At 45.5% G+C, this 19,008-nt stretch overlaps 1 protein-coding gene across 1 annotated transcript in view; it reads left to right on the top strand.

Moving 5' to 3' along the window:
• The window catches only part of P2RX7 (purinergic receptor P2X 7), a 107,508-nt gene that overhangs the window by 71,992 nt on the left and 16,508 nt on the right, over positions 1-19,008 (top strand). The window contains exons 8-11 of the mRNA XM_077461989.1: positions 2,196-2,332; positions 5,080-5,173; positions 11,875-11,940; positions 13,643-13,765. Coding sequence (XP_077318115.1) covers positions 2,196-2,332; positions 5,080-5,173; positions 11,875-11,940; positions 13,643-13,765 — 420 coding nt within the window. The remainder of the gene's footprint in view (positions 1-2,195; positions 2,333-5,079; positions 5,174-11,874; positions 11,941-13,642; positions 13,766-19,008) is intronic.

Raw genomic sequence — 19,008 nt, 5'->3', positions numbered from 1 at the left:
CCCACCTGGGATGGAGAATCCTTGCATTTTTAAAAGGTGGAGAGGAAAGGGCCTCACTGCAGTCCATTTTCTACTCGTGGCCAGAGGAGTCTGTTTATTCCATTACTTACTGGACTCTCACGTTTTCGCTACATACAAATCCACAACTTTGTGGAGTCTCTTATGAGGCATCACGAACCCCCATAATTGTCTACTGCTTTTGAGACCAGATGTAGAATCAACCCAGCTCAACCCAACTCAGGGCCTGATCTCTTTGTTATATCCCTTTATATTAAACAATACTGGACCGCAAACCCCCATGTACTGTGACAGATGGATAAAAGATTTTGGTTCTGACCCTCAGCCAGGTGACTGGCGTAAAATGTGTCTACGGAATAAATATGTATACATTGACCAATCTGCTTGCCTATATGACAATTATGTCACTGTTGATCTGTTGGAAATTGTATTTACCAATAAATCTTGACTTTATTGATGCTAGTATTGAGTGTGTTGCACCTCATCTAAAGTCCCATGGGCAATTCATGTTTCTTTGTAACTTATCTACACTAGATTGTAGTTGGGCTTTACCATTTTAGCAAAAACATTACAAACATTTTGGAGGTAGTGATGGATAAAATGGTCAGTTAAAAAAATATGAAAAGGACATACTGACAAATGAATTACTAAAGTGTTTCTAACTATTCAGCATGGTAAAGGTATGTCAACCAAAATGTTCACTAAACAGAAATATTAGTGTTTAGTTTGCCTGAAGATCCTTTTAAAGGGTATCTAACCCCAGAAACAAAATGTAATATATTGAAGCTTGCTAGTCCATAACCAGTTTGTATTACTGGCTCCCAATCATTACTGTGTGACTGAGAGCTGAAGGTGACAGCATGAGACTGGGAGCACAAGAGACACATTTATTCTCTGCCCACTTTATTAGGTACACCTGTTTAATTGCTTGGTAACAAAAATTGCTAATCGGCCAATCATATGGCATCAACTCAATGCATTTAGGCATCTAGATGTGGTGGAGACGACTTGCTGAAGTTCAAAGCGAGCATCAGAATTGGGAAAAAAGGGGATTTAAGTGATTTTGAAAGTGGCATGGCTGTTGGTGCCAGATGGGCTGGTCTGAGTATTTCAAAAACTGCTGATCTACTGAGATTTTTACAAACAATCTTCTCTAGGGTTTATAGAGAATGGTCTGAAAAACTGAAAATATCCAGTGAGTGGCAGTTGTGTGTACGAAAATGAGATGATAGGCAACAGTACCTCAAATTACCACTTGTTACAACCTAGGTATGCTGCAGAATACCAGTTCTGAACACACAACACATTGAACCATGCGGAAGATGGGCTAGAGTGGCAAAAGACCACACCTAGTGCCACTCCTGTCAGTTATGAACAATTCACACAGGCTCACCAAAATTAGACTATACATTGGAAAAATGTTGCCTGGTCTGATGAGTCTCGATTTCAGCTGCAACATTCAGATGGTAGGGTCAGAATTTGGCATAAACAACATGAAAGCATGGATCCATCCTGCCTTTTATCAATGGTTCAAACTGGTGGTGGTGTAATGGTGTGGGGGATATTTTCTTGGCACACCTTAGTACCAAATGAGCATCATTTAAACGCCACGGCCTACCTGAGTATTGTTGCTGACCATGCCTATCCCTTTATGACTACAGTGTACCCATCTTCTGATGGCTACTTCCAGTAGGATAATGCACCATGTCACAAAGCTCAAATCATCTTACCACTGGTTTCTTGAACATGACAATGAGTTCCTTGTACTCCAATGGCCTCCACAGTCACCAGATCTCAATCCAATAGAGCACCTTATTTCCATCATGGCTGTGCAGCCGACAAATCTGTAGCAACTGCATGATGCTATCATGTCTATATGGACCAAAACCTCTATGAAATGTTTCCAGCACCTTGTTGAATCTATGCTACAAAGAATTAAAGTGGTTCTTAAGACAAAAGGGGGTCCCACCCGGTACTAGCAAGGTGTACCTAATAAAGTGGCCGGAGACTGTATATGTGACAGCACGCAATAAGGCCCTCCTCCATGCTGACGCATATACAGCATGCTTACAACTGACAGGAAGGAGTAAATAATGTATAATATTGTGTTGCTGCATTGTAAAAGGTGTATACATTTTTGCATGTCTTTTTCATATCTAAAACTTTATTTTATCTAGGGTGGTATTATGGGCATAGAAATCAACTGGAACTGTAATCTTGATCGTTGGTTTCAGAGCTGTCGTCCACAATACAGTTTCCGACGGTTGGATGATAAGGTTGTTGATGAACGCTTGTATCCTGGTTTGAATTTTAGGTATGGAAACAAGACGCTGAAATATAAGCATATGTTCATAGTCCATTATCTTTATGTCATAACAATATGAATATAAATACACTTACAATGCTAGCAAGTCATTGCAAAAAAGGTGACTGAAACATATATCATTTAAAGTTTACCTCTAGTCAAAATCTTTTTTTTTATATATAGTTTAACATGGTGTGTGTAAGGGTAGGTGGGGGATTGGTTGTCACTGTCTCAATGTTTCCCTCCTTGTTGAGTGCCAAGCAAGAGTTACATGAGAGACCCTGTGTGGGTTCTTAGGGGCTACGCTAGGCACTTTGTATAGAGTCATGGCCTTACACAGAGGGTACCTTTACTGGAACAACCAACTTATCTCCAATAAACTTTCTCAATGTTACTATACATCACCATGATCACTTGTGCATTTAGGTGGCACAGGCAGAGCCTTTGCCCTCTCCACCTGTCCAGGGCATCACCACTACCTCGCTCTCAGTAACAGTATGGGGTCCCACCATGCACCCAGCATGGACTCCATGCATACACTTTACTTAACTCTTCCTCATCCTTACCTGTGTACAGGATAAGGGCCCCAGCAGTGCAGATCTGCTCCTTTTGCTATGGGAGATGGATCGTTTCTGAATGAGTGCTGATAACATCTCCCGCTCTGCAAGAGGCTATCCCACCTGCCACATGTACATGCTTACGACAGGCTGCTAAAGAGACCTTTGTTACCCTTGGTAACCACTTGTATCTTCATACTGTATGAACTCTTGTTTAGTGACCTCAGCTGTAGACTATAATGCCACGTACACACGACAGGACTTTGACGGACTTGGTCCGGCAGACAATCTGACGAACATTGCAGCTGAGGTCCGTCAGACTTTCAAACGAACCGACTTGGCCACACACGAGCACTCCAAAAGTCAGACGGATTCGAACGTGATGACGTAGAATAAGGAAGTTAATAGCCAGTAGCCAATAGCTGCTCTAGCGTCGGTTTTAGTCCATTGGACTAGCACACAGATGATCGGATTTTTCAACCGGACTCGAGTCCATCGAAAAGATTTGAAGCGAGTTTTATTTCTAGGTCCGCTGGACTTTTGTGACGAAAAAGTCCACTGGAGTCCACACACGATCGAATTGTCCGGATTCCAGTCCGCTGGACCAAGTCCGTCGAAAAAAAAGTCCAGTTGTGTGTATGCGGCATAAGTGCCAGTCACTTGCATTTCACCCCTTGAGTAACTTCAGACCAGGCAAAGGCAACATTTCAAAAGCTTTACTTGAAAAATTAACATGCTGACATATGCAAACAGTCTGGAATAAAGCCTTGAAGATAACTCAGGCTTGTGGCTGCCCCAGCATACCTGCATAGGAAAGAGTTCATCTTTGGCAGTCCATGGTTAATATCTTCAGAAATTACTGTTACTCCCAGCAATCCTCCTAGGCAATGGGAACTGAAACCTCGGCATGTCACTGGGAATGCAGACTCCCTCAACAGCAGCAAATGGGTTCAGCCAAAGCGAGCCAGCTGGAGTCGAAATGACAGAACAGCAACGACAACCCCCAGGGTCCGGGACTCCATCCCTTTTATAGCACACAGGATGGGTGGTTTGACCCAGGAAAAACCCACAAAGAAAAACCCGGGAAACGCAATTAGCTTTCAATTTCCCAGCTGGGTCAGCGTTAACCACTACCTGCCCACACGTGGGGAAGGGTTAGATTGTCTGTCAAGCTTTTACTGCTGTCTGTGTCTCCACTGGAAAGATTCACCGCTCTGTTGGTCTTGATGACCATTGCCTTTACTATACTATTATCCTGTGTGTCAAGGGGGTTGTGGGTGGTCTTCACACCCTGGTCTCCCAGGAAGTGGTTTGAATGGTGCTGGAGACCACTCCAGAGTCCAGAGGAGGAGCGGCAGTAGATTGGTGAGCCAGATGAGTCTTTGGGGGACAGAATTATAGCTAAAGTTTCTTTTTTGTTTAGAATGATTTTACTAGGTTTTCACAAAGGTTTGACAAAAGTACAGAACATATAATACCTGGAGTATTCAGGGTAAGTACAAAGTAGGACAATATAAAAAGCCAGAGGGATAATGCAACCGCTCGCAAAAACTGTTGTGGTTTAGGTGAAACATCGGTAAGTACAGCTATCATAAGCGTGTCAGAGTGGTAGTAAGTTAAAATAAAGAAAATCCCCAATTTTGTGTTGTCCTCATAAAAGTAATAGAGGGGACATCTTCCAATGGAGACCCCAAGGGATTTCCTTAATTTTCAGGGCTTTCTTCTCACTTCCCATTTGGCTACAGGACAGAAAGTGAAGGGAAATCTCTAAAATCTCTAAAATAGGACACAGATAGTGAAAAAAAAAATCTGACAGTTGTTACAGCTCTCCCTTTGGTCTACCAAAAAAATAAAAAATAATGTTTTGCCTATAGTTCTACTTTAAGATAAGTAAAGGACAAAACGGGGGCGGAGTTGTTGGGGAAAGGACAGGTGGTTAGGGCTACACTTTTTTTAGACACTGAGGAGTTTATTCATAAGGAAAAAATGGTTTTGGCTGAAATTATACTATCTGGATGGTTCCCGTGTATTTTGTGGCTACAGCCATAATCGGTTATTTCTGGCCCTTGCTGATACTCATTGTTGTAAAAGCTGTTCTTGTGAATTTAGAATACATGTAATTATATGCTATGACATAATATATGAGGGAGGCTTCACTTAACTTTGGTTTAAAATGAAAGTATTCTTTTGTATCTACAGATTTGCCAGGTACTACAAGAATCAGGACCAAAGTGACATAAGGACTCTTATAAAGGCTTATGGGATCAGATTTGACATTCAAGTCTATGGCACAGTAATGCTTTAATTTCTAATAATTATTAGGTTCTAAAAGCATTTAGAACATTTTCATTTAAAGTGTCACTAAACTCACAGCAGTAAAATCAGTCTGTATATGCAGTAAAGCATGCTTTTTATACTCACTGTGGAACCTAAGGGGTTAAGTTAATTCTCTGCTTTATGTAAAAAGGCTGCTTGATCCTGTCTTCTCTGATCCTCTTTTCCTCTTTTAGTGTCCCCAATACATCTCCTGATAGAACAGGACCGGGGGGGGGGGGGGGGGGGGGTGGGACAGGTTGCACATGCTCAGTTTGGTGTGTATAGCTAGAGAGTTTTTTTTTCTTTTTCTTAAGAGAGTGCATGTGATCAGAACAGGGCAAATCAGCACTGTCCAGACAGAGAGTCCGGGGTCCTGAAGCCTCATAGGACAGTCAGAGTATTGAAACTCCTCCTACAAGCTTTAACCTGACACCGATAGAAGTCACATGACTGCTATATACTGCTGATGAGAAAATGTATTTAGCCTTTTATATTTACTAAAGTAATTGCATTTCTTTGTTCTGTTTACTGTGGGAGACCAGATATAGTGAATGTATGGTCTTGGGTTTAGTAACACTTTAACTAAAATGTTACAAATTTGTTTGTATGAGTCTATCACAGACCTGATGTAGTCATTAGTCAATGCTTGCTATGATCCAAACTTAAAAGTTTATTGCATGATTAGCAGAATGTTTTTGTATTTGTTATGCCATAACACTGGGGTTTGTTGACCCACACTACAACTACAACACTACACTGTTGACAACCGCACTAAAAAGCAGGAATTCCAGGGGTATCAGAGGCATTTTGCACTGCACAACCAGAACAACTCCCCCACGAGCCCTGAAAGCACCAGCTTGTTTAGGTCTAAAGGGCTGCAACGATCAGTATTAATGACCTGATCCCTCACTCCTGCACGCTCCCTAATGCCGCGTACACATGATCAGACTATCTGGCGGACTTGGTAATCCGCCCATGTTTGTGCTCTGGCGGACTTTTTTTCCCCCAAAAGTCCGGCGGACTTAGAAAGTAGTTTTGACTCAAAAATTGTCCACTGGGCTGCGAGTCCGGCAGACAATCCGGCCGTCTGTGTGTTAGTCTGCTGTACTTTTGAAATTAACGTACTTTTCTGCACACAGAGACAATGTCGCTGCCTTTGGCGGCGAGATTGACATGTCGCTGGCCCCGTCACCTGGTATGGACTTAAAGGGGATGCCCTACGCCGAAAAAACAGCATGGGGGTCCCCCCCCAAGGTCCATATAAGACCCTTATCCGAGCACGCAACCCGGCCAGTCAGGAAAGGGGGTGGGGACGAGCAAGCGCCCCCCCCCCGAGCCATACCACGTGCCCTCAACATGGGGGGTGCTTTGGGGAAGGGGGGCCGCACCTTGTCCCCATGTTGATGAGGACAAGGGCCTCTTCCCGACAACCCTGGTCGTTGGTTGTCGGGGTCTGCGGGCTGGGGGCTTATCGGAATCCGGGAGTCCTCTTTAATAAGGGGGCACACAGATACCGGCCCCCCACCCTATGTGGATGAGTATGGGAGCAATGTACCCCAACCTATTTACCTGGTGAAAAAAATGTAAATAAAACACAACACAAGGTTTTAAAATAATTTATTGCACAGCTCCGGGGGTCTTCTTCCGTTTTGGGGGGGTCTTCCCGCCGGACTCCTCCACTATCTTCTGCTAGCTCTTTTACCAGCGGAGGAGCCCGGCTTTCTTCTTCGTCGCCGCCTGGGGGTCTTGCCCCCCTCTTCGGGGGTCTTGTCCCCCTCTTCAGTTCTTCTTGCCGGGCCTCTGCTTTCTTCCTTTAGCTCTTTTACTAGCGGTGGCCCGGTCTTCTGTCACCGCCGCCTCTTCTTATGACTTCGGTGGTCTTGTCCCCCTCTTCAGTTCTTCTTGCCGGGCCTCCGCTCCTTCTTCCAGCTCTTTTACTAGCGGTGGCCCAGTCTTCTGTCCCCCCCCCCCAAAGTCTGATATGGACCTTGGGGGGGACTCCCACGCTGTTTTTTCAGTGTAGGGCTTCCCCTTTAAGTCCATACCAGGTGACGGGCCAGCGACGCGTCAATCTCGCCACCAAAGGCGGCGACATTGACTTCCTTCGCTAGTCCCAGCTACCTGGAGCCGCATTCAAAATGAACAGACTTTCCTCCGTGTGTGGGCAAGTCCGTTCATTTCAAAAGTCCGGCCATAGTCTGGCGGTTTGTCTGCTGCACCTAGTCTGCCGGAAAAGTCCGGTCGTGTGTGGGCAGATCCGCTCGTTTTGAAGTCCACCGGATAGTCCGGTCGTGTGTACGCGTCATTAGATTGTAAGACCTGACCCTGGAGCCTCTTTTCTAGGGGTGCGCATCTTCACAGGCCTCACGGTTTGATTAGATCACAATTATCTTGTCTGTGATTTGATTTTGCGATGCATCACGATTACTGCGCAGGGTTTTCTATCCAAAAAATTCAAGCAGTCAGAAGAACTGCATTTTTTATTTTATTTTTTATATGTTCTTAAAAAAAGAACTTTACCCATAACCACTTGATAAAAACAATGTTCTTTAGCAAGGAACATAATAATTTTACACATTAATAATTATGCTACCAAAATTAGATTGTGCTGTAAATTGCCTCCAGCATTATTTCAGTTTTTTCTTCCTGGAGGTTGCCATATTGCTGAATCCCAGAGCACCTGAACAGCAGTAAATATTTAGGCTGCCAGATAATTGGCTTTTACAAATTCAGCACAGTGCCTAAAAATAGAGAGCAACTGAGCATGTGAAGAGCATGGCGAGACAGTGTATTACTGGATTTTAAACAGTATAGTTTTACATAGCTATTATTACTATACAGGATTTATATAGCCCCAACAGTTTACGCTGTTATATATAATATAAGCCCTTGTACACACGGTCGGACATTCCGATGGACAATGTCCGATAGGACCGTGTTGTTGGATAAACGTTTATTTAAAAATAGATGAAATAAAATAAGAAATGCACTTACAAAAGTACTGCAAAGTTAGGCATATGAATATATAGAATATGCCTAACTTTGCAGTACTTTTGTAAGTGCATTTCTTATTTTATTTCATCTATTTTTAAATAAAAGTTTTTACACTATTTGGAGCGCTTTTTTCTCCCCCTTCTTATGGTGGACCATGCATTGTAAAATCATTGGAGCCTGACTGAAATGTGATTTGGCTTATGGGCGGAACCTGCGGACGAGTGAGGGATGCACGCAGCTTGGCCTGACCTTATAGAGCGTATTGTTTAGAGATATTTGGTAAGGAGCCAATCCTCACTTTCGGTGGTGGTGCACTATAATATATGTCGAGACTTCGAACAGGATACGGAGAGTTGATATATTTTACATCTGACACGTGGTGGTTCTAGAGTTTTTTATGGATTTTTCTTTAATTTGAAAATTGGACACTTTAATTAGAAAATTGGACACCTTACTATTGAGAGCTTTTTAGCTCATTTTTTATGTAGTTAAATCACTGTTTTGCACACATTGTGATAAGGGTGTAGATGTTGTAATTTTGCAGCATTTATAACATATTTAAAGATGTGTTATTGTTGTTAATGCACATTTATGATCATGATTGTAACACTGAAATTTTTCTTTAGGTATGGGGTATTGATATACCGTATATACTCGAGTATAGGCCGACCCGAATATAAGCCGAGGCCCCCAATTTACCCCCAAAAAAACTGGCAAACTTATTGACTCGTGTATAAGCCGAGGGTGAGACATGCCTGTCCATCCCTGTGTGTGTGTCCGTCCATCCCTGTGTGTCCGTCCATCCCTGTGTGTCCGTCCATCCCTGTGTGTCCGTCCATCCCTGTGTGTCCGTCCATCCCTGTGTGTCCGTCCATCCATCCCTGTGTGTGTGTGTCTCCATCCATCCATCCATCCATCCCTGTGTGTGTGTGTCTCCATCCATCCATCCATCCATCCCTGTGTGTGTGTGTCTCCATCCATCCCTGTGTGTGTGTGTCTCCATCCATCCCTGTGTGTGTGTGTGTGTGTGTGTGTGTGTGTGTGTGTGTCCAGCCTACCTGTGTCCCGAGCCTTTGTCCCGAGCCTCCGTCCCGTGCCTTGCCTCCTTGCCTCCGTCCCGTGCCGTGCCTTGCATCCGTCCCGTGTCGTGCCTTGCCTTGGCTCCGTCCCGTCCCGTCCCGTCCCGTCCCGTGCCGTGCCGTGCCTTGCCTTGCCTCCGTCCCGTGCCCTCTTCGTCGGCGGCCATTGTAAAATTCAAAAGCTGCGCCGCCGCCTTCGCCTGTGATAGGCGGAACACTGAATTTCCCAGCAGCCTGTGTTCCGCCTATCACAGACATCGTATCATCCTCGTCCGTAGTACGAGGATGATACGATGTCCGTGATAGGCGGAACACAGGCTGCTGGGAAATTCAGTGTTCCGCCTATCACAGGCGAAGGCGGAGCCGGAGGCGCGGCTTTTGAATAGAATGGCCGCTGTCTGTCTGCTCGACACGCTGATCGAGCGGGCAGACAGCGATGACTCGAGTATAAGCCGAGGGGGGCACTTTCAGCCTCAAAAAAGAGGCTGAAAATCTCGGCTTATACTCGAGTATATACGGTAATTATTTGATGACGTATTTTAATTTTTATATGTTCACATTCCTTATAGGGGAAGCACACACCCTAAGCTCACCCTTAGGACAGCGCGGTTCTTTTTTTGGGTTACGTTTCTTCAGGGGTGCCTTGGCAGAATGCCTAAAAATTTCCCAAAAATATTATACAAAGCGGCGGGTGGATGAAGCCTGCCTTTTAATTACACAAAGCCACAGGTTTTCATTGTTCAGCATTATGACCTTCTGGCTGCCGACCTCCTAACGACCAATGGCATCATCAGTTAATAAGGAGGATGTCAGCCGCCTGTACACAATGGGGTTTTAAGTACACAATGGGGTTTATTTACTAAAGCTAGAAAGTGCAAAATCAGGCTCACTTCTGCATAGAAACCAATGAGCTTCTAACCCCAGCTTGTTTAATTAAGCTTTGGTAATAAAACGTGGAAGCTCACTGGTTTCTATGCAGAAGTGAGCCTGATTTTGCACTTTGGGGTATGCCTGTATAGCATCCTTGTTTGACCCTGCCTTGCACCTCTCCATCAGCTTTGGGGTCACATTAGCTGAGTGATGGAGAAAAACTGAGGAAGAAGAGAAACATTGGAATACTTGTCAATACCAGTTTGCACCTCTAACATTGGGACTCCTACGTGTGTAGATGTTGCTGCATTATGTAAGATTAGAATATTTTTTATATTTTAGAATGGGGTGCCCCAAGACTGTCCATAATTTTAAAGGGTGCCCCAAGACTGTCAATAATTTTGGAGGGTGCCTCAAGATTGTCCATAATTTTAAAGGGTGCCTTGACTGAAAAAAGGTTGAGAAACACTGGACTAGACAGCACTGCAGCAGGCACTCCACTGGTGACTCCAGGCAACCAGAGCCATCACAAGAGAGGAGAGCCGAGTGGGGATCTCGTAGTGACATGGCGTGGCGGCCACATTGTAATTCCCACCTTCTGGAGCCTACAGCGCCTATGATGGACGTCACATGTCCCGCAGTCCTGGCATTGGCCCCGTGGGATGTCCATCATAGGCACTGCAGGCCCCAGAAGACGGGACCTGCTATGTCACTCGACCGTGCTCGCCGCTCAGGGTCAGATCGGTCCTCAAGACTCAAGTGCAAGCGCACGCTTTTCATCCCGCCGTGGCCATGCGCAGATGCAGTGTGTCTCTCCGGGCCGGCCGTGTGCCTATAATGACGTCACACGTCCCTCGATCCTGGCATTCATTGGACCAGTATGATGTCCATCAGGCCATGGCAGCGCGGCGCTTATGATGGACGTCTCACTGATCCAATGCTGGGATCGCAGACGGGATCGTGTGACATCCAATAGACTCGGTCACTCGGAATTAGGTGCCACCGCCCACGTGACCAGACTTTGTGCTCGCTCATCCTTGCTCAGCGCAGTGTGGCACTGCACTTTCATAGAGAACTCGGGACTAATCATTTTAAAATAACTGGGCGAAACTCTGGGCTTTTCATGGTACCATTCGGAGGCTTCAGCCCCCCCCCAGCCACCCCCTCCCGACGCCCCTGTCAGAGGTACCTATAGTTCTACAAAGACAATGAGCAAATATTTCCATTAAGCTTTTTCCTCTTGTCTGAATGTTCCTTGACAGTTAATTGGCAATTCAGAATAAACAACTGGCTTCTAATTTTGCACTCCCTTTCTTAATCTGTAAGCTGCTGTACAGGGGTTACAGGAGGCTAATATAAAGCCAGATTCAGCTAATTATACTAGTTGTACTTAAAATTGATTTAGTAATTTTTAAAGCACATATAACTACATTAATAGGTGTTTTATTATCTGCCTGAAGTTTAGCTTAAAAATCCTGCACATGAGTAGCAGAGCAAAATTAGTAACGGCAATAAATACAGCTTCTAATGTTTATTACACTATTTCAGTGTTATGTTTTGCAGTCATTTATAAGAAAAGTGTGGTTTCACGTTACTTTTAATATCTAAAACCATTGCATCAAGTGCAATAACATATACGGTATAATTCAATATATATATATATATATATATATATATATATATAATGTAGTGCAGTATATTTTTATTTATTTTTGTTCATATCATCTCTTTCTAGGGGGGGCAGTTCAGTTGGTTTGAATTGGTATTATTCATTGGTTCCTATCTTTCTTACTTTGGATTGGTGAGTTGTATTTCTTTTTATATGGACTATAAACTGAAGTACTTATGAATAAATGGTTGTGGAAAGAATCATTTCAGTTTCCATCATTTCTTATGGGGAAATTTGCTTTGATATACAAGTGGTTTGGATTACAAACATGTTTATGGAACGAATTATGCTTGCAATCTAAGATTTTATTGTACTTATTATTTTGTATCTCATTGTTTACCTAAATACTTTTAACATTTTTGGAAAATAAAATGTAAGTGCATACTCTTTCCAGTGAGCGCATTCTCTACATCCTGTAGAACAGGGGTGCTCAACCTCTTGGAAGAGTGAGGGTCACTTGAGTGATTTGGAAGATGGTTGTGGGCCACAATGTATTATGTGGTTTTACCCCCCCCCCCCCCCAAAAAAAAAACAACACAAATGTAAATGAGCCCTTACTGTCCTGTGCCCCCTATAAGGTTGCTTTTACACCGGTGCAGCGCGTTGCACCTATGACTTTCCTATGAATAAGTTGCAGTGAGGCATAGACTTCTATTACACCTTGTGGGTGTGGTGCATTTTCAGAAAGCACACCAAAGCTGCAGGATGTAACAGAAGTCTATGGCTCAGTGCAGCTAACCCGCAAGAAAGCTGCACCAGCAGATCAGTGTAAAAGCGGTCCAATAACCCTTTTTATAAGTGCTTATATGCCCATTGCAAAAGTGCAATGTCTGTGATGTTAAATACATGGACCTTTTCCTCTTCCAGCTTCTGCTAACATCGCTCTCCATTGCTGCTAGAAAGGTCCCAGATGAAGTACTCTTGGCATGACTGCACGTGGGGCTGGGCCTGGCGCTACAGAGGAAGCAACAGCTTAGGCAGCTCCTGATTTCTCTCCAAGGCCGCCTGCTTCCTCCACTGCTGGCACCAGCTTCATGCACTTTGATGCTCTGGGGTAGTGGTGGTAGTGGTTCAGCAACCCGTTGATCGCTATCTGGCCTTGCCGACCCAGCATTCCAGAGCATGAACATGCACTTTCCTGGTTTGAGGTCACAGGCCACATCAGAGGGCATCGTTCGGCCATGGGTTGAGCACCCCTGCTGTAGCGTGACACAAAGGAGGTAAAAAATCTCCCCATCAGGACAAGTATGGAAACAAATAGCAGACAGGGCTTCTAACCTCAGAGCACTGTACTAATAAACGTGCCAAAAAGGGACTCTACCCTGTGTTCTATGTGTGCAAATTTAATAAATATATATTGTTTAAAAAAGGGGGCAAAGAGATTCTTTTCAATTCCTCTCTGTGACATAACAAAAAGTAAAGAAAAACGTCCTTAAATATGGGCAAAAATAATATCTCTACAACTGTTTAGTCCCTTTGCCTTTCTTTTCAAAGCAAAAAGTTTTGGCTTTAGTTTTACTTTAATTGATAATTATAAGTTCCTGTGGGCATCTGCTACCCTGTTTCCCCGAAAATAAGCCCTACCCTGAAAATAAGACAAGATAAGAACTAGGGTTTTTTTTGAGGGGGTAAGGCTTATATTGCAGCCATCACTGACAATCACGCTAGGTCTTATTTTCGGGGAAACAGGGTAATGTTTTTTGGTAAATTATAGTAATACTTATATGTTTTGTGATTTCTCTGGACTGTATATTGCTGTTGTATATGTTAGTATCATGTAAACAAAGAGTAGAAAAGAAGTGTTATTATGTTTATCTATTGATTATTTATTTAGGCAACAGTAGTGATTGATTGTATGATTAGCCTGTACTGGAAAGGCTGCTGCAGCGCTACATCGGGTCAGAGATACTACGATGAGCAGAAATACGAGGAGATTCCCGGGCCCTGTATTCTGACGGTAACATTGTTTTGTATTTATTCACAGATTCATGTAATACTATGATTCTCATTTCTTCATACTGAACATTGAACAGGAATATGATTTACCTTAATGTTATCTATGCCAATGAGTTATATATAAGTTATTCAATATATTAGCTCTAAGCTCTGTAGTGAAAATGCTGGTAGTTTTCAGTGTAAAGATAGAAGCAAAGCCCTATATTAAGGTTCCCCGCACTGCACTAACTCTAGTCCTTGTAATTCTGACACAAGCCCCCCCCCTATACCTCACACTATTACTTCCTGTATGCCTAAGGCCGCGTACACACGGGCGGACTGTCTGACAGACTTGGTCCGCTGAAACGTGTTTCAGCGGACAGTCCGCTCGTGTGTGGGCTTCAGCGGACTTTTTCAGCGGACAGTCTGGCGGACTAAGTCTTTCGGAATTTCCGTAATATTGTCCGTCCAACTTTAGTTTCAGCGGACAGTCCGCTCGTGTGTAGGCAAGTTGGACGGACTAAGTATGGCGCATGCTCAGAAAGGATTTACACGGCCGAAGGTTGCATTGCAGTGTATTGGACGTCGTATTTCTAGTCCCGTCGTACGTGCTGTACACGTCATCGCGCAAGCTTTCAGCGGACTGTCTGTTCATCGTGTGTGGTCAAGTCCGTTCATTCAAAAGTAGGACGGACTGTCTGTTGGATTGTCTGACGGACTTAGTTGGCCAGACAGTCCGCCCGTGTGTACGCGGCCTAACACTTACAATCATGCCAGTCATCCTTGTATATCTAAGGCCGCGTACACACGGGTGGACTGTCTGGCCAACTAAGTCCATCAGACAATCCGACAGACAGTCCGTCCTACTTTTGAATGAACGGACTTGACCACACACGATGAACAGACAGTCCGCTGAAAGCTTGCGCGATGACGTGTACAGCACGTACGACGGGACTAGAAATACGATGTCCAATACACTGCAATGCAACCTTCGGCCGTGTAAATCCTTTCTGAGCATGCGCCATACTTAGTCCGTCCAACTTGCCTACACACGAGCGGACTGTCCGCTGAAACCAAAGTTGGACGGACAATATTACGGAAATTCCGAAAGACTTAGTCTGCCAGACTGTCCGCTGAAAAAGTCCGCTGAAGCCCACACACGAGCGGACTGTCCGCTGAAACACGTTTCAGCGGACCAAGTCCGTCAGACAGTCCGCCCGTGTGTACGCGGCCAAACACTAACCTTTGCTGTAACAATTCCTCCCGTATTAAAGGGGTTGTAAAGTCAAAAGGGTTTTTTATCTTAACCACTTGCTTACTGGGCACTTAAACACCCTTCCTGCCCAGACCAATTTTCAGCTTTCGGTGCTCTCACATTTTGAATGACAATTACTCAGTCATGCAACACTGTATCCAAATGAATTTTTTGTCCTTTTTTCCCCACAAATAGAGCTTTCTTTTGGTGGTATTTGATCACCTCTGGGGTTTTTATTTTTTGCGCTATAAATGAAAAAAGACCGAAAATTTTGAAAAAAAACGCATATTTCTTTGTTTCTGTGACAGAATTATGCAAATTATTAATTTTTCTTCATAAATTTTGGTCACAATTTATACTGCTACATATCTTTGGTAAAAATAACCCAAATTAGTGGATATTATTTGGTCTTTGTGAAAGTTAGAGAGTCTACAAGCTGTGGTGCGAATCGCACAAAATTAATCACATCTGATGTACTGGTGGCCTATCTCGCTTCTTGTGACCCGAACAAGCCAGGAAAGTATAAATACCCCCCAAATGACCCCTTTTTGGAAAGTAGACATTCCAAGGTATTTAGTAAGAGGCATGGTGAGCTTTTTGATGTTGTCATTTTTTTCCCACAATTCTTTGCAAAATTAAGATTTTTAATTTTTTTAAATTTTTTTCCACAAAATTGTCATTGTAATAGGTTATTTCTCTCACATGGCATGTGTATACCACAAATGACACCCCCAAAAAAATTATGCTACTCCTCCTGAGTATTACAATACCACATGTGTGGGACTTTTTCACAGCCTGACCACATAGAGAGACCCAACATGCAGGGAGCGCCATCAGGTGTTCTAGGAGCATAAATTACACATCTAACTTGTTGACTACCTATTACACTTTTGAAGGCCCTGGAGCACCAGGACAATGACACGTGGCACTGATGACAGATGGCACTGATACATAGCAATGATGACACTTATACGTGGCACTGATGACAGATGGCACTAATATGTGGCACTGATGACAGATGGCACTTATACGTGGCACTGATGACACGTGGCACTTATACGTGGCACTGATGACACGTGGCACTAATACATGGCACTGATGACAGATGGCACTAATACGTGGCACTAATACGTGCCACCAATGACAGATGGCACTAATACGTGGCACCGATGACGCATGACACTGATGACAGGTGGCACTGATAAGTGGCATTGATGACACGTGACACTGACAACAGATGACACGTGACACTGACAGGTGGCACTGATGACAAATGGCACTGAGACGTGGCACTGATGACAGATGGCACTAATGTGGCACTGATGACAGATGGCACTATGTGGCACTGTTGACACGTGGCACTGATGGTAGATGGCACTTATACGTGGCACTGATGACAGATGGCACTGGGGACAAATGGCACTGACAACAGGTGGCATTGGGGACAGATAGCACTAACAGGTGGCACTGGGGACAGATAGCACTAACAGGTGGCACTGGGGGCAGGTAGCACTGGGGTGGATGGCACTGGGGTGGATGGCACTGGGGCGGATGGCACTGGGGCAGGATGACACTGGGGCAGGATGGCACTGGGAGAGGATGGCACTGGGGCGGATGGCACTGGGGGAGGATGGCACTGGGGCGGATGGCACTTTTTTAAACTTTTTTTTTTTTTTACACTTACGGCCGCTGCAGCCGTTCATCTCTCCCCTCTCACACGCTGTCTGTGTGAGGAGGGAGAGCGGCGCTGAGAGATGATCTCATATGTTTACATATAAGATCATCTCACATTGGACACGCCGGTCGCGCTGTAAACGGCCGCTGTGATTGGCCGTTTACAGCGATCTGTGACTGGCTGTGTCCGAGGGACATGGGCAGCACAGAACTTCCCCGATGCGCGCCCGGGTCGGCGCGCATTGCGGAAGTAAACAACAGGACGTCATTGGGCGTGTCCAAGATGGCGACCTGAGAGGTTGTGGGTGCTAGAGCTCTGCTGGCGATTTATCCTGTTTGGGCGCTCCTGCTGTGATTTCCGGGCACTTAAAGCTTACCTGGGCTCCGGATGTCCTCTAGAACGAAACAGAGGGGAAAGCGGCTTCATTTCCCGGACCAGACCCCGGTGGCGGCCCCCCGAGAGGTGATCCCCCCTGCGAGAGTGTGCAATATGGCCTCTCAGACGGACATGGGCGGGCAGGCGGAGGACGAAGGCCTAGGCTTCCGTGAAGTGATGGCGGCCATTGCAACGTGCCAAGCTACTCTAACCAACAAAATTGAGGCTGTGCAGCTGGACGTCGGCCTCGTCCGCCAGGATCTTGACAAGCTGCGCTCGCGTGTGTCCGAAGCCGAGCAGCGTGTGGGGAGAACGGAGGACCTTACTGCCGAGCACGCGGATTCGATCCGCTCGTTACACACGCGGGTTCGGGCGCTGGAATACAAAGTCGACGACGCGGAGAATAGGAATCGGAGGAACAATCTCTGCGTCGTCGGCCTGCCTGAGGGAGCGGAGGGCAAGAACCCGACGTCCTTCGTTGAAGATCTGCTGAGGAATCTGTTACCTGAGGCGCAATTCTCCCCATACTTTACGGTGGAGCGTGCCCACCGTGTCCCCCCTGCGCCTGGGCCTCCTGGTGCGAGGCCGCGTACTTTGATCTTCCGGTTACTGAATTTTAGGGACAGAGACGAGGCCCTGCGGGCTGCTCGCAGAGTGGGAGACTTGCGCTACCAGAACGCCACCGTAATGCTGTTCCCGGACTATTCCTTGGAAACTCAAAAGCTGCGCAGATCCTTTGACCAGGTGAAGGTGGGTTTGCGGGCACGCAATATCAAGTACAGTGTTCTATTCCCGGCCAGACTGAGGGTGCAGGACGGAGAAGCCACCAGGTTCTTCACTAACCCGCGGGAGGCTGCGGCCTGGCTGGAATCCTTGCCTCCTCATCGTTAACTCACCGGTAACCTGTTTGTTTTCCTTGGCCTACGCGGGGGGTCGGTCCTCGGTGACCCCCGAGACTGTTTTTCCACCTTTTGGATCATGGGATAATGACTTTTTGCCTGCTTAGCCCTACTGGGGGGGATTTGACTGGAGGTTTTGACTGGGGTCGCTTAGTACTGTCGTCTCAGAATGTGCCTCTGTACTATTGCTGAACATTTACTCTGGTTCTAACCCTGGCTCTCCACTTGTGAACACGGGTGGCAGCGAGACTGCGGCCTGAGACATGGGTTTATGTGGGGAAGGTTGGTGGTTTTGTGTCGGGTGGGCATGCTTACTGTAACAACCCTCTCCCGTTAGGTTGTGCTTCTCTTTTGCCCTGAAATGAGCTGACAGACCCCCCCCAGGGGGCAGGACTTTCTTACAAACTGCTCTTTTTTCCAAATTTATTTTTTATTTTTTTCCCTTTTTTTTAATGTTATGAAACTATGTTGGTGCCCCTAGCTGCAGCTAGGAGATAGCTTGACTCATTTTTCCAGCATCTCTGGTGCTCTTTGGTGTCCGTTGGGCGATACCTCTAGCTCTGTGTACACGTCCCTTACTATAGTTCACATGTTTTTTTTCGGGGGTATGATACATCCCCAGGTTTGGGGGAGGGTGTGGGGTGGGGGGGGAGTTTACTTCCGCCGTTGCGGATGGGGAGTTCTAACTGTTTCTATTTTTTGTTGTTGTTGGTGCTGGAGTTGCTTTATGTCTATGGGTAATATGCTGGGTCTCCTACTTGGCATGGCATGGTGGTTTTTTTCCCCCTTTTGGGGTGCCCTGGGTGGGAGTTTCATGGGCCTTCTCACTGAGTGGCCTCCCTGCTGGGGGCCGGATGGGGGTCGGGGACCTGTGGATCGGGGCGTGCTCCCTGAGTGTACTCTCTGATGGCTGATATATCCATTATCTCCTGGAATGTCCGGGGTCTCAACTCGGCCATGAAGAGGTCCTTAGTATTTAAATCCCTGCAAAAATATAACCCACATATCTGTATTATCCAAGAGACGCATCTCATTCCATCGCGTGTGCTAGGCATTCGGAG

This window comes from Lithobates pipiens, unplaced genomic scaffold (assembly GCF_037356315.1).
Source record: "Lithobates pipiens isolate NorthernLeopardFrog02 unplaced genomic scaffold, aLitPip1_a1.2 Scaffold_3, whole genome shotgun sequence".
In the NCBI taxonomy this organism is placed as follows: Eukaryota; Metazoa; Chordata; class Amphibia; order Anura; family Ranidae; genus Lithobates; species Lithobates pipiens.
This window is presented reverse-complemented; position numbering and strand designations above follow the sequence as displayed.